The 16,401-nt window shown below is 43.7% G+C and overlaps 1 protein-coding gene across 1 annotated transcript; it reads left to right on the top strand.

Annotated features, from left to right (window-relative positions):
* The first annotated feature begins 438 nt into the window (after positions 1 to 438).
* lrfn2b (leucine rich repeat and fibronectin type III domain containing 2b) lies at positions 439 to 13,826 on the top strand. The gene is made up of 2 exons (XM_026318763.1): positions 439 to 1,829; positions 12,845 to 13,826. Exons 1-2 carry the CDS (start codon positions 439 to 441, stop codon positions 13,824 to 13,826), a joined length of 2,373 nt encoding a protein of 790 aa, XP_026174548.1.
* The last annotated feature ends 2,575 nt before the right edge of the window (positions 13,827 to 16,401 follow it).

Below are 16,401 nucleotides of genomic sequence, written 5' to 3' on the forward strand. Positions count from 1 at the left end.
ACAAACCTCTGTGAGGTCACATTAATATAAAAATGCAACGATTGGGATGGGCAGCATGGTGGTTAGGACTGATGTCTCACAGCAAGAAGGCTCCTGGTTTGAAACCTGGCACAGGACTTTCTGTGTGGAGTTTGCATGTTCTCCCTGTGCTTGGGTGGGTTTTCTCCAGGTACTCCAATTTCCTCCCACAGTCCAAAAACTTGTATGTCAAGTTGATAGGTGACTCTAAATTACCCATAGGAATGTTTATTTTATGTTATTTAATTTATCATTTTTAGATTTTATTGGGACATACTGTGGTTGGGCCTGTGGCTCCATCTGAAATCTTTAAAACATCTTTTCACCTAAATGATTTTCAGATGGGTCCTGTTGAATTTTTGATGAAAATCTTAGCATATCTTTTTTGTCTTTATTTTTTTGTTTCTCACACAGGTTCATATGTATGACTCTACCATGGACCACACCATCTGCTGCCTGCTGGTCCTGGGAGTGACAGTGATAATCACCCATGCATGCCCCAAGTACTGTGTATGCCAGAATTTATCTGAATCCCTGGGAACATTGTGTCCTTCCAAAGGCCTTCTATTTGTGCCTCCAGATATCAACCGCAGCACAGTGGAGCTTCGGCTTGGAGGCAACTACATCCTTCGCATCACGCAGCAGGACTTTGCCAATATGACTGACCTGGTGGACTTGACCCTCTCTAGGAACACAATCAGCTACATTCAGCCTTTCTCCTTTGGGGACCTGGAAACACTGCGCTCACTTCATCTGGACAACAACCGCTTAATGGAACTAGGTCCTGATGATTTACGAGGCCTGATCAATCTGCAGCACCTCATCGTTAACAACAACCAACTTGGACGCATACATGATAAAGCCTTTGAAGACCTGGCTCCTGCCTTGGAGGATCTGGATCTCTCCTACAACAACCTGATGTCTCTGCCCTGGGACTCAGTCCACCAGATGATTAACCTTCACCAGCTTAGTCTGGACCACAACCTATTGGATTTTATTCCAAGGGGCACCTTCAGTGACCTGGAAAGGTTGGCGAGATTGGACCTAACCTCAAACTGCTTGCAGAAGCTACCCCCAGACCCCATCTTTGCCAGTGCCCAGGACTCAGTGATTTCAATTACACCTTATACTCCTCAGCTGTTCCTAAGCCTGGGTGGGAACCCTTTGCATTGCAACTGTGAGATGCTTTGGCTGCGGAAGCTTGAGAGAGATGATGACCTAGAAACTTGTGCTTCTCCTCCTGCCCTGAAGGGTCGTTATTTTTGGAATGTAAAGGAGGAGGAGTTTTTGTGTCAGCCACCTCTCATTACCCAGCACACCCACAGGATGCTGGTGTTGGAAGGTCAAACGGCCAGCCTAAGGTGCGAAGCAACTGGAGACCCTTCCCCCATAATTCACTGGATCTCCCCTGATGATCGCCTACTTGGCAACTCTTCCCGAACTGCTGTGTATAGCAATGGAACCCTGAGCATCTCCATCACCACCTCCAAGGACTATGGCACCTTCACCTGCATTGCTGCTAATGTCGCTGGGGAGTCTGCTGCCTCCGTGGAGGTGGCCATTGTCCAGCTTCCTCACCTCAGCAATGGGACTGGACAACCAGCACAGCCAAAGTCCCACCTCTCTGACATTACAGGCACCACCAGGATCATCAACGGGGCTTGCAAGAGCCAACCTGAGAGGGCTGTGTCAGTCTCTGAGGTAACAGCTGTTTCAGCACTAGTCAAGTGGACTGTAAACAAATCGTCTCCAAAGGTGAAGATGTACCAGCTACAGTACAACTGCTCTGATGATGAGGTTTTGATCTATAGGTAAATATTTACATATTCTTGAAATGGGCAGCATGGTGGATGAGTGGTTAGCACTGTTGCCTCACAGCAAGGTCGTGGGTTCGCATCCCGGCCTTTCTGTGTGGAGTTTGCATGTTCTCCCTGTGCTTGCGTGGGTTTACTCCGGGTACTCCGGTTTCCTCCCACAGTCCAAAAACATGCATGTTAGGTTGATTGGTGACTCTAAAATTGTCCATAGGAGTGAGTGTGAGTGTGTGAGGTTGTCTGTCTTTGTGTGTCTATATGTGGCCCTGTGATAGAGTGGTGACCTGTCCCTGCCTTCCACCCGAGAGAGCTGAGATAGGCTCCAGCAGATCCCCGTGACCCTGAGCCAGGAAAAGCGGGTATAGAAAATGGATGGATGGATGGATGGATTCTTGAAATGTTGGCATATTGTTGTAGGAATGTCCATCCAATAGGCCAGGTAATCGAGTTATTATCAGCTCTACAGAAAATCTAAAAGAGCTCTTTCGATGTGTTGTTGAAAGTCCACATAAGAATAAGAATAAGAAAACCTTTATTTGTCCCACAATGGGGAAATTGCATTGTTGCAACAGTAAGTACAGTACACAGCAGAGAGCCAGAAGTAGCAAGATGTGAGATAAATAAGAAAATAAAAAATATTTAAAAAGTACTAAGTGGAATAGAACTATGAATCTACAAGACTTCAAGTATGTACAATTTGTGCCTATGGGTATGTACAGTATGTGGACATCACTGGATATATAAATAAATACCAGGTAAAGTGACTACAGTATATTGCACTGATGTGATTTACATTATACTACACCATACTTCACTATCTTCCCCTTTTTCTTCCCAACAGCAGGAAGCTATTTTAGTGGAAATGCCCTGTTAAACCCATTGTCACAACAACAATTACCTGGTAATTGCTGTTAGAGCTCAAATGCAGAATTCAGAGGCAGGGTGAGTAAAAAATGCAGTTTACTTGTTCTCAGCACTATAGGCCTTTTCACAGCAGACATATGGACTTTGTTATAGCAGGAGAAGCACAGATGTTACTAACATTAATTATATTAACAATAGCTCTGTTCTTGTCAAGTGTCCCAGTATGCCTGATAGTATGTCAGCAGACCAGCAAGCACCACCACAGAATCTATAAACGAAAGCAAGTAAATGAAATTCTGCTTTTTTCATTTTATGCTTCATATCTGCTTTTAATACTGAAACATATCAAAATGACGTCTGTGAGAACAGCTATGTAGCAGAAGGGCAACATCTTGCAGATTAAGGGGAATACGGGTCAGGTGTTCAGACAGGCAATGATCAACAGAAACAATTTATGGCACAACAGAAATAGACACACTGTTGGAATTGGGTGACCTGGAAAATAAGGGGAAAAAATTAAATTCTCCAGTGAAACAGAAGGGCAATGACTGCTGGTGACAATAATAGACTGTCCAATAGCTAAAGAGACATTTTTGTCTTGAGTTGGTGGAAAACAAACATAATTTGTTCTAGTTTTTTTGAATGGAAAAAATTTGAATTTGTGCACTAATATTGTAACACAGTACTTAGTCTGAACAATGTAGAGGGATTACCATGGAAATACCATAGCCATGATTTATTGCACTAACCATAACCTTATCGATGCACAGATGCTATAGAAAATGAGACTGTGTAAAACATTTAATTCAATTCAATTAAATTTTATTTGTATAGTGCCAAATTACAATACAAATCATCTCAAGGCGCTTTACAAAAACAAAAAACCCAACAAATCCCTTATGAGCAAGCACTTGGCGACACTGGAGAGGAAAAACTCCCTTTAACAGAAGAAAAAACCTCCAGCAAAACCGGGCTCAGTTTGGGAGGCCATCTGCCTCGACCAGTTGGGGTGAGTGGATAGAGGAGAGAGAAAAGAACAGCAACAATAAACAACAAATAGACACTGCAGGTTGGTGGGACCAGTAACTGCACATCAGCAATATACAGCTCCAGGACCAGGGACACCTGCAGAAGGTACAGAGAGAACAGAGAGAGAGGGAGAGAGCACAAACTAGGGGAGAGAGAGAGCACAAGGTTAGTAATAATAATAATAATAATAATAATAATAATAATACATTTTATTTCATGGCGCCTTTCAAACTCTCAAGGTCACCTTACAGAGAGAAAAAGGAAGCATACAGCATGAAATACATAGAGTGCATTAAAACAACAATAACAACAATGCATAAACAGAGGGCCAGAATGTAAAGGCAAAAGTGCAGAGCATCCAGGAAGCGGGCGATGTACAGCAAAAGCAAATTGAAACACAGAAACCCAGATGACAGAACAACAAATATGAAACAATATGAGACAATATGAAATAGGCGGAGGGTGGTAGAACATCACGGGCTGCTTTGAGAAGTTATGAGAGTTAGGTGGAAAACGCTATACGGAACAGATACGTTTTGAGTGATGATTTAAAAGTTGATAAGTCCGGAGACGACCGGATGCGATGAGGGAGAATGTTCCAAAGGCGGGGCGCAGTGTGGCTGAAGGATCTAGCGCCCATGGTGGCCAGGCGCACTGTAGGGGTGCAGAGGAGAGTGGAACTGGAGGAGCGGAGAGTACGAGGCGGAGAATAGATATGAAGTAGATCAGTGATGTATGGTGGGGCAATAGAGTGGAGGGCTTTGTAGATGAGAAGGAGGATTTTATAGTTTATACGGAAGGACACAGAGAGCCAGTGAAGTTGTTTAAGGACAGGGGTAATATGATGTGAGAATGGAGTTCTGGTGATGATTCGGGCAGCAGAGTTCTGGACAAGTTGAAGTTTATGAAGTGATTTGAGAGGTAGACCAGTGAGGAGTGAGTTACAGTAATCCAAACGAGAGGTGACAAAGGCATTAACAAGTATGGCCGTGCTATCGATGGTGAGTGAAGAACGGATGCGGTTTATGTTACGGAGATGGGAGTAGGCCGACCGGGTAGTGGTATTGATATGCTGAGTGAAGGAGAGAGTACCGTCTAGGATGACACCCAGGCTTTTAACTTGGGGGGAGGGGAGGACAGTATTGTTGTCAATTAGAATGGAGAAGGTGCTGGTTTTAGAGTGGGTGGATTTGGTGCCCACGAGGAGAATTTCAGTTTTGTCGGGGTTGAGTTTCAAAAAGTTATAGGTGAACCAGGATTTGATATTATGTAAGCAGGTAAGGAGGGAGGGAGGGGGGAGGGTAGAAGATGGAGCAGCAGAGAGGTAGAGCTGGGTGTCGTCTGCATAACAGTGGAAATTGATGTTATGTTGCCTAAAGATATGTCCGAGAGGAAGGAGATAAATAATAAAGAGGAGGGGCCCCAGGACAGAGCCCTGGGGCACGCCACAACTGACAGTAGAGGTCTGGGAGTGGAAGTTCTGGAGATGGATGGACTGGGTGCGGTCAGAGAGGTAGGAGGTGAACCATGAGAGGACCGAGCTGGCTGTGCCGATGGAAGCAAGGCAATGGAGGAGAATATTGTGCGAGATGGTGTCAAAAGCTGCAGTTAGTTCAAGGAGGATGAGGATGGAGACAAGGCCAGAGTCTGCTGCTACTAGGACGTCGTTGGTGATTTTGACCAGGGCAGTTTCAGTGCTGTGAAGATGGCGGAAACCAGATTGAAAGTGTTCGTATAGGCTATTGGCGGCAAGGTGGGTATGGACCTGGTGGTGGACAACTTTTTCAAGAATTTTAGAGAGGAACGGGAGATTGGAGATAGGGCGGAAGTTGTTATGGTTCGCAGGATCGAGACCAGGTTTTTTTAGGATTGGTGTGATGATGGCTGTCTTGAGTGATGGGGGTACGATACCAGAACTGAGGGAAGTGTGAATAATGTGGGTAAGATGAGGAAGGAGAGAGGGGAGGCAGAGCTTGACGAGGTTGGTTGGTAGGGGGTCAAGTTTGCAGGTTGAGGGTTTGGATTTGAGGATCAGGGAAGAGATAACCGTGGTGGGTGGAATGATAAAACTCGAAAGCAGGGAGGATACTGATAGACAGGGTAGGGTACAGTGGAGGCAGTTCGCAGTGTCACAGATGGGGGGAAATTGCTGGTGTATATTTTCGATTTTTGATTAGAAGAAATCCAGGAAGTTATTGCACAAGGTGGTGGAGAGTGAGGGGAAGAGAGGAGTATCGGGAGGGCCCAATAAATTTTTGACAGTGGAGAAGAGGGAACGCGTGGAGCCAGAGGCGGATACAATAAGAGAGGCATAGAAGTCAGATTTTGTTTGAGTAATGGTTTGCTTGTACTTTAGTATGTGGTTTAGGTATAAGTCCTTGTGGGTGGATGAACCATTTTTTTGAAGAGACGTTCAAGGCGATGGGCTTGGGTTTTGAGGAGGCGGAATTTGAGGGTGTACCATGGAGCAGAGTGCGTAAAGGATACAGATCTAGTTTTGAGTGGGGCGAAGGTGTCGAGTAGATTTCGTAGCTCATGGTTGAAATTGGATAACATGTTGGAGAGGGACGGTGTATAATTAGTACATGAAAGGTTGTTGAGAGCAGCAGTGAAGGAGGGGAGGTCAATGTTCTTTAAGTTACGGAAGGTGATGGTGCGGGAGAGGTCGGTTTTGAAGATAGGTAGTTTGGAGTTAAAGCAGACTAGTTTGTGGTCGGAGAAGGAGGTGTCGAGGGTAGAACATGACTGAGCTGTGACGCCAGAGCAGCAGACTAAGTCGAGGGTGTGGCCTAGAGAATGTGTTGGGGAGGTGATGTATTGTTGGAGCCCAAAGCTGTCCAGACAGGAAATGAAGTCTTTTGTTGTGGTGTTGTTGGGATTGTCGAAGTGGATGTTAAAATCACCAAGAAGAATTATTTTTGGCTGACAGAGAGATGAGGTTAGCTAAGAGGTCAGACAGTTCATCCAGGAAGGTCGGGTTAGGTTTTGGTGGGCGGTAGATAGTGGCCAAGAAGGTTGGTGTGTGACCGTGAATACGTGCTATGAGAGCTTCAAAGGACTGAAAGGTGACAGTGGGGTGGATTGATATTTTGTTGAACAGTATGGCGAGGCCGCCACCGCGTCCCGAGAGGCGTGGATGGGTGAGATATGTGAAACCAGGAGGAATAGATTGATTAAGTTCAGTGAAGTCGTTGGGCTGCTGCCAGGTTTCAGTTAAGCACAGGATGTCGAGATTGTGTTTTAGAATAATGTCAAAGATGAGGGATGCTTTTTGAGAGAGGGAGCGAATGTTAAGTAGCCCAAAATGAGTGTTATGGAAAGGTGTAGAGTCCATGTATCTGGGGATGTTAGCTAGAACAGAGTGGTTGGTCAGGCATATACCTGGTTTCCTCGGCTGAGGTCGGGAGGATGACCAGATGGAGGGGATTGGTAGTATGGAGTCAGATAGTCAGGCTTGTGGGACAGAATGGACAGGTTGTCCAGTGTTAGCGTGTGGGGTACAGTGAACTGCATGTTCAATGTTGGTGGAAAGTATATGGGAGCCCAGGCGGTTAGGATGCAGCCCATCTCCTGCAAAGAAGGCAGGTCGGTTCCAGAAGAGGTTGAAGTTGTCGATGAATTGGAGATTGTAGGACAGGGAGACAGACTTGAGCCAGGTGTTGAGACTGAGGATTCTACTGAAGCGGCCAGAGCCTCTTCCAAATGTGGGGATGGGACCAGACATGAAAATAGTCTTACCACAGTTGCTTAGGAGGTGGAGGAGAGAGAGAAAATCCTTTTTAGTTAGTTCAGACTGGTGGAGTGACGTGTCACAAGTTCCAATATGAACAATCATTCTAATGATGGAAGACGGAAGTGTTGGCAGTAATCCAGGAAGCATGGCCAAGATGTCTGAGGCCGTAGCTCCAGGGAAACAGTGAGTACTGGCGTTGAAAAAGCGTACATTTACTTATAATTGAGTCTCCGATGATTAACATGGTTGGGGGAAAAAGGGGGCGTGGAGAAGACGCCAGTAGTTGGCCGTTTGAGTCGTGTCGTCTTGCTGACTGGAGGAGAGGCGGGACGGTGACATCAGGTGCTGAGGTGGAAGATGGAGGCGGCAGTTCGGTTGGTCCGTAGCTAGGGAGCCCGTGAGTGTGCCTGAGCACGGCCTCGCGAAGGATCCTACGGCGCACTGATGTAGTAGCTGAGCGGGAAGGAGACTGTTTTCCGCCGGGGCAACGGGCTCCGCGAGGAGCACTTGGACTAAGGCAGGGGCAGCGGGTGTCGTCAGAGGGGAGCGAGAGCAGGTGACGGCGCCGAACGACATTGGCGGGTTACGGGTGTTGTTGGGATACCGGAGCGGAAGCTAGTCAGTATGGAGTCTTTCTGTTGGAGATCGTGAGAGAGGCGGCGTATTTCCTGCTTTAATTTGGTGATTTCATTGTTTGCTAGACGGAGTAGTAGATTGGCATTGTCCGAGTTGGTATTGTCAGGTACTGTTGGCATTGTTGTTGTTGTTCTTGGTGTTGGTGGCGTTGTAGGTGCCTCACTGATTGTGTCGGTCGCCATCTTGTCGGTCGCCATCTTGTCGGTGTTGAAACATCAGTAGCTCTGCATGCTTCCAGTATACAGCTCCAGGACCAGGGAAACCTGCAGAAGGTACAGAGAGAGAGAGAGAGAGGGAGAGAGCACAAACTAGGGGAGAGAGAGAGCACAAGGTTAGTGACAGTCAATGGTGGAATATACATGTGAGGAGGGAGGAGGGGAGGGTTAGGGTAGGGGAGCTCAGTGCACCGATGGTCCTCGGGCAGTCTAGGCCTATAGCAGCATAACTAAGGGATGGTTCAGGGTTGCCTGAAGCCAGCCCTAACTATATGCTTTGTCAAAGAGGAAGGTTTTAAGTCTTGCCTTAAAAGTATAGAGAGTGTCTGCCTCCTGAACCCAGGCTGGGAGCTGGTTCCATAGGAGAGGAGCTTGATAACTAAAGGCTCTGCCTCCCATTCTGCTTTTGGAAACTCTGGGAACCACAAGTAGACCTGCACTCTGAGAGCGAAGTGGTCTATTGGGATAATATGGTACTATGAGGTCTTTGAGGTATGAAGGAGCTTGATTATGAAGGGATTTGTATGTGAGAAGAAGGATTTTAAATTCTATTCTATATTTTACAGGGAGCCAATGAAGAGAAGCCAATATAGGAGAAATATGATCTCTCCTGCTAGTTCCTGTCAGGACTCTGGCTGCGGCATTCTGGATTAATTGGAGGCTTTTTATGGAGATATTGGGACATCCAGATAGTAATGAGTTACAGTAATCTAGCCTTGAGGTAACAAATGCATGGACTAGTTTTTCTGCATCATTTTGAGACAGGATGTTCCTAATTTTGGAAATGTTGCGCAGGTGAAAGAATGCAGTTCTAGAGATTTGTTTTATGTGTGAGTTAAAGGACATGTCCTGGTCAAAAATAACTCCAAGGTTTTTTACAGTAGTGCTAGAGGCCAGGGTTATGCCATCTAGAGTAGCTATTATTTGAGAAAAGTTATTTCTGAGATTTTTTGGCCCAAATATAATGACTTCTGTTTTCTCCGAGTTTAAAAGTAAAAAGTTACTGGACATCCAGGCCTTTATGTCAGTTAGACAGGCTTGAAGTCTGGTTAACTCGTTTGTGTTAACAGGTTTAATAGATAGATATAACTGAGTGTCATCTGCATAGCAGTGGTAATTAATAGAGTGCTTCCTAATGACATATCCTAAAGGAAGCATGTACAGGGTGAACAGAATCGGTCCTAGCACGGAGCCTTGTGGAACTCCATAACTAACTTTTGTTCGTGTGGAAGGTTCATCATGGACATGAACAAACTGGAATCTGTCCCATAAATAGGATTGGAACCACTTTAACGCTGTTCCTCTGATACCAATCACATGCTCCAGTCTCTGTAATAAGATGTTGTGGTCAATGGTGTCGAATGCTGCACTAAGGTCTAGGAGGACAAGTATTGAAACAAGTCCATTATCTGAGGCTAAGAGAAGATCGTTGGTAACTTTCAACAGTGCTGTTTCTGTACTATGATGTGCTCTAAATCCTGATTGAAAATCTTCAAATAGTTCATTCCTGTGTAAGTGGTCTGGTAGCTGCTTAGCAACAGCTTTTTCTAGGATTTTAGAAATAAATGGCAGGTTGGATATTGGTCTATAATTAGCCAAGACTCCTGGATCAAGACTAGGCTTTTTGAGTAAAGGTTTGATTACTGCAGTCTTAAAGGCCTGTGGTACGTAGCCTGATACTAGAGATAAATTTACCAAGTCCAATAAAGATGAGTTCATTAATGGCAGGGTGTCTTTAAGCAGTCTAGTCGGGATGGGGTCTAAGAGACACGTTGATGATTTCGATGAAGCAACTACTGATGTAAATTCAGAGAGATCTATGGGAGAGAAGCAGTCTAAACATAACTGAGGTCCTACAGATGATTCAAGAGCTACTGTAGTAGAAGATTCATTTATTGTAGGTATAGGAAGCATCTGCTGAATTTTATCTCTAATAGTTGTGATTTTATTTGTAAAGAAACTCATAAATTCATCACTGCTGAGAGCTAAGGGAACACTGGGCTCAACAGAGCTGTGACTTTTTGTCAGCCTGTCTACAGTGCTGAAAAGAAACCTGGGATTATTCTTATTTTCCTCTATTAGTGATGAATAGTATGCAGTTCTGGCTTTACGGAGAGCTTTTTTATATGTTAATAGACTGTTTTTCCAGGCTAGAAAAGTTTCCTCTAAGTTTGTGGAACGCCACTTCCTTTCCAGCCTTCGCGATGCCTGCTTTAAGGTACGAATATGTAAATTATACCATGGAGCTAGTCTTCTCTGATTCACTAACTTCTTTTTCAGAGGGGCTACAGAATCAAGCATTTCACGCAGTGAGGTTACAGCGCTGTCAACAACATGATCAATTTGGTAGGGAGTGGGATTGAAGCAGCTGCCCTCCACTATGTTTATACTTGGCATAGATGTAAATAAAGATGGAATCATTTTCTTAAATGTATTAACAATTAAGCGTTGTCGGATAAACATCTGCTGTAGTGGAATTTTCTTCCAAACGCTGCATGATCCATCATTTTAAATTCAAAAATTATTAAAGAATGATCTGACAAACAGGATTTGGGGGAAAAACTATTAGATGTTCAATTTCGATGCCATAGGTCAGAACAAGATCAAGGGTGTGATTGAAACAGTGGGTGGGTTTATTAACATTTTGAATGAAACCAATTGAATCTAATATAGAATTAAATGCAATGCTGAGGCCGTTATTTTCAACATCTACATGAATGTTAAAAATTCCCATTATAATAACAATAACTTTATCTGATCTAAGCACTAGATCAGACAGGAAGTCAGGGAATTCAGTTAAAAACTCTGAGTAAGGGACAGGTGGATGGTACAGTGAGGCTCTCAAATGAGTTAAAATTGTTCTGAGGATGAAAGTTTAATAATAAGTTTGAGTGGAAGATTGTAGCTACTCCTCCACCACGACCTGTGCTTCGAGGAACATGATAATTTTTATGACTGAGGGGGATTGATTCATTCAGACTGACATATTCATCCTGCTGTAACCAGGTTTCAGTAAGATAAAGTAGGTCAATTTGGTGATCAGTTATCAAATCATTTACTAACAGAGATTTAGATGAAAGAGACCTGATATTTAATAGTCCACATTTGACAGTTCTGTTTTTCTGTTCAATAAGAGGAGTGGTCTTAATTTTTATTAAGTTTTTATGAATAACTCCTCTTCTGTTAACTTCTGATTTATTTGATTTATATGTTCGAGGGGCAGACACAGTCTCTATGTGGTTTGAGGGGGGCGGCGGCTCTAAGGAAACTGCAGAGAGGCGTTTTAGACTGAGTCTCTGCATCCCGGTCCCCACTCTGGATTGTCAGGCTTTAGGTCGGCTAATAAACTCGGCCAAATTTCTAGAGATGAGAGCTGCTCCATTCAAAGTGGGATGGATGCCGTCTCTCGCTACCAGACCGGGTTTTCCCCAGAAAGTGGCCCAATTGTCAATGAAGCCCACATCGTTTGCTGGACACCACCTAGACAGCCAGCGACAGAACGATGACATGCGGCTAAACATGTCATCGCTGGTCTACGGAGTCCGACATTAATTTAGCAAAGTTACACACCCACTCAACATTAATTTTAGTGACCTCCGATTGGCGTAATCGGGTGTCATTGCTGCCGACGTGAATAATAATTTTCCCATATTTACGATTAGCCTTAGCCGGCAGCTTCAGATTTGACTCGATGTCGCCCGCTCTGGCCCCAGGAATACATTTGACTATGGTCGCTGGTGTCTCTATTTTCACGTTCCTGACTATGGAATCGCCAATTATCAGAGTCGGTTTCTCAGCGGGTGTGTCGCTGAGCGGGGAAAATCTATTAGAAACGTGAACAGGCAGGTGATGAGCCGTGGGCTTCTGCTTAGGAGTACGTTTCCGTCGGACCGTCGCCCAGGTTAATTCTCCGGGCTGTGCCGGAGCTGCCCTTGGACCGCTAACAGACCCTGAGCTCGGTGGCTCCACACCAGCTAACGGGGCTAGGCTAGCTGGCTTTTGTTCGAAGGTGCGGAGCCGCGCTTCCAAATCAGTGATCCTCGCCTCCAAGGCTAATGAATTGTTTAGTGTTTAGTTAGTTTTTAGGTGTGTTAAACTATAGCTAGTCTGTACAACACACACAACACGATACGCTTGCAAGACAAAAGTGATTCGCTTATCCGGAGAGCAACACCAACAGGGGGCGATCCTCCTTACAGCCTCCTTCAACTTTTAATGATACAACCAATTGACGGTGGCTGTCTGTTTAAGCAGCAACCACACAGAATTAGTAGTGAGGGTAAACTCGAGAGAAAGCAAATAGAATTCTTGTCCCTGTAATGAAAAATAGTATGGTACCTACTGTATCAGCTGGTTAAGTCTCCATTTGCCAAAATGACGTGTACCCTGTTCAGATTCTGATGCCTCAATGACTCCACATTAATTTTTACTGCTTGCTCTGTGAGTTTGAAAGAAATAGCAGAGGAAGGAAAACCTCTTTATCTTAATAGAGTAATTAACATGCATTTCTTAAATGTTTGTCCTGTCTTATTAAGGATGATCCCGCCATCCAGCAAAGCTTTCTTAGTGACGAATTTGGTGTCTGGGACTCGCTATGATCTGTGTGTGCTGGCCACCTGGGATGACACTGCCACCACACTTACGGCCACAAACATCATGGGCTGCACACATTTCTTCACCCAGAATAACTACCCTCAGTGCCAGTCTCTGCCCAGCAAGCTGCTAGGAGGCACCATGATCCTGGTTGTTGGGGGAGTCATCGTGGCCACCCTACTTGTGTTCATTGTGATCCTCATGGTGCGCTACAAAGTTACAGATACTGAACCTCCAGTGAAGAAGCTAACCATTGTCAGTGACACACACTCTCAGATCAACAGGGGTCAACTTGGGAATAATGGACTTCTTATTCCCCAGTATCAACCTCACTCCCAGCTTCAACCAGAGCAGAAGGTTAAGGCCAAAGTGACTCTGCAGAATAATTTGGTGGGGTTCAAGTGTGGCTCCCTGCAAAGCAGCCTCACATCATCTTCCTCTTCCTCAGGCTCCATGGCCAGGGGATCATATAGCCCCAGTAGTACACTGGCCAACATTTGGAGGTCAGCTCCTTGTAAGTCCTGGTCCAACCTGGACCACCTACTAGGGGCATTCACCTCACTTGAGCTGCAGGGGGTGCAGGGACGTGACCCAGGATTCTTTAATAGTGATGCAATAGAAGCAGCCAAACCCCACACAGACATGGAGCCACTGCTGGGCCGGACACTGAATTCCAGCCTTAGCGGGCTTCTAATGCTACCTTTGGACTCCAAACCGAAAAGGAGCCAGTCATTTGACATGGGAGACGTAATAGGTGCTGGTGCTGCTCAGCTGTGCAACAAACCATGCAGGATCAGCAGTATCTGGACTAAGAGGAGCCTATCTATAAATGGCATGTTTCTGCAGTGTGAAAATGAGGGGGACATGGGAGGGAGCAAAGGAACAATAGACAGTATTGACTGTGTGATGGAGAGTACTGTCTAGAAAATATGGAACACCATCACATTATTAAACACTGCCCAAATGGATGGCCAACACCCGTGCCAAGACAGACCTGTTGGTAAGAGCCTTTGCCCGCATGAAGCACATTCACCTCATCCCTTCCTGTCCTTCACTTGGACTGGCGATGAGATTTCCCAGTCATGGCCAAATTTTACAAATAAGACTTTTAGATTGTTTTACCTCTAACTTTGTACAGAAACGGAATAAAATGGTTAAGAGGTCAAGGCAAGACAGAGCAATGCTGCCCATTACAGAAATTTGTGGTCATACGCTGTTAGTATGTAACAGTTTGTAATGAATTTATGTTTTCATATTTTTTATTTTTCTGGTGAAACACAAATGATCCATTATTGGTTTACCTACTGATTACCTATTGATGCAGTTTAACCTTCACTTATGGTGTGTGTGTGTGGTTCTTTGATTCATTAAGATTTAAGAAAAAATATATTTGCAAAGTTGTACATTAATATATTTTACTTTCTACACAGAGTATATATATGTTAGTGGTCACTCTGCATTTCTGTATGCTAATATCATTTTTGTGTGACCGCATAAATGAAAAAACATCTCATACTAATGGCTGTACTGTTTGTGATAGTATAAAAAGATGTCAAATTACTGAGGACAAAATTGGTGCAATACCTCTGAAGGTAGGCTGTTCTCAGACACATGAGCAGTCTGATCATAAAACGGGTTGGAAAACACCCAGTGGTTTACCCAGATTAGTTAAACCAAAGGTTCTCAAACCCCAGTATAATTGGGGAACAGATTGAATGCTATCAGGCTGAAAGTAAACAAAGTATGTATAAACCAAATATAAGCTGGTAATAATTCTTACAAATGATTATAGAATTATAAATGATTATAGAATTATAAGTAATGGTAATTATGATTTAGGGTTGGCTGTATTTAAAATTTCTTCATAACTCTGTGCCATGCCACCAGAAATAAAAAAATTGATTCACAACCACCATATCAGCAATGACTACTGATTTTACTGATCTTACTGATGTTTTTTTCAGATGCAAATTGTATAAAAGCAGAATTTTCCTTTAAATACTATAGTTATTTTTGGGGAAGTTGTTAAAGTTTATTGTTCTGTATCTTAAAAATATACTGGTCGGGTTACTAAATCTCTGAAAAGATGTAGATAACTAAATCAAAGGTCCAGCATTTATGTTGAGGATGTGGTTTGAGTCACTTTGTATACTATTGTCAATGTCATTTTTTTCACATTTGACCTCAAATTTTGGAAACTAAATTCATTCATGTACCCCTTATATACTGGACTGGGTCCGTAAATATGGGCTTAATCATAACTAAAACTAATAATAAATTAATTTATTGTCCTGGGAGTTTCTATTCATGTTACGATCCTTCTGACTTTTTGGGTTTTAAGCAGGAGATGTCAGAAATGTTACCGCCAGAGGGAGTAGACCAGAACATGACCTTGATCTGTGGTTGAACATTTCTGACTAACTGCCCCATTAGACAGTTTAGTGCAGTATATACACTCATGCTGTCATTACTCATCACCTTTTGTGGTATTGCTGATTATTTGTGCAAAGTGTATGGAAGTAATTCAAAGCCAAATCTTTTTAGAGATCACAAACCCAATTTCAAGAACTACTCAATTTGCAGGTCAGTATTTGAGCAAGTGTGGTTGTTTTACACAGCATGGAACCGGTGGTCAAAGGGTGACTTAAATATGTTGGGCTGAACAATGCATGGTATGGGGGCTTTAGTGTTTTAGATGCCTGTAAATGACTGCCAACTGTTTCAAGATGAGTCCACCACTTTTTGCAGCTACTGTATATAAACCTGAATTTTAGGGAATGAAGACAGAAAACTCTGTCGAAGTCTTCTCTCCATGCACATGAATTAAATTGAGATGATTCATCACAGTTGTGTTTTGTTCTTGTGAATTAGAAATTCTCACAACTTAAAGAAATTTCCATGACAATTTGGTGACGAGGATGGGATGGACACGCCACTGATCAACACCTGTTCTAGACCGAAGGTTGACCACCTTAGACTACATTTAGAAAGTTCCGCTCCGACAAACGGAGAGCTGGATCCCGCCTGAGGTCAGGGAACGGGTGGAGAACAGTGGATGCTCCATTCATTTGATGAGTGAGTACAGTCTTATGAATCATTTCTTTTGTATGTTTCTGTTAAGTTTTGATTAGGAAAACCCTAGGTGTGTGTATGTTGACCTTGAAAGATAAGGTAGTCGTGTTTGTTGTAATCCCTTCATGGGAGAGAGACCATTGAGTCTGTGAGGGACAGATGCCAAATGATGAAAAAATAGACCTATATGAAACAAAAACAAAACAACAAAAACACCACTGGCTGAGAATTACAAAAGTAAGTCTTCCTTTGGGAAGCCATATGGTTTATAAGGAAACGAAAGCTTTGTGGTGACTTCTTCAGTGTCTTGTATGTACAATGTGTATACAATAAGGGCACGTTGCTCGGAACGAAAGTGTCATGAAAACTACCTGGCTGAAGAAAGTTATCGAAAGTTAGTGTTTGAGTGAAAAGATCTGACCATACG

This window comes from Mastacembelus armatus, chromosome 24, assembly GCF_900324485.2.
Source record: "Mastacembelus armatus chromosome 24, fMasArm1.2, whole genome shotgun sequence".
NCBI classification, from domain to species: domain Eukaryota; kingdom Metazoa; phylum Chordata; class Actinopteri; order Synbranchiformes; family Mastacembelidae; genus Mastacembelus; species Mastacembelus armatus.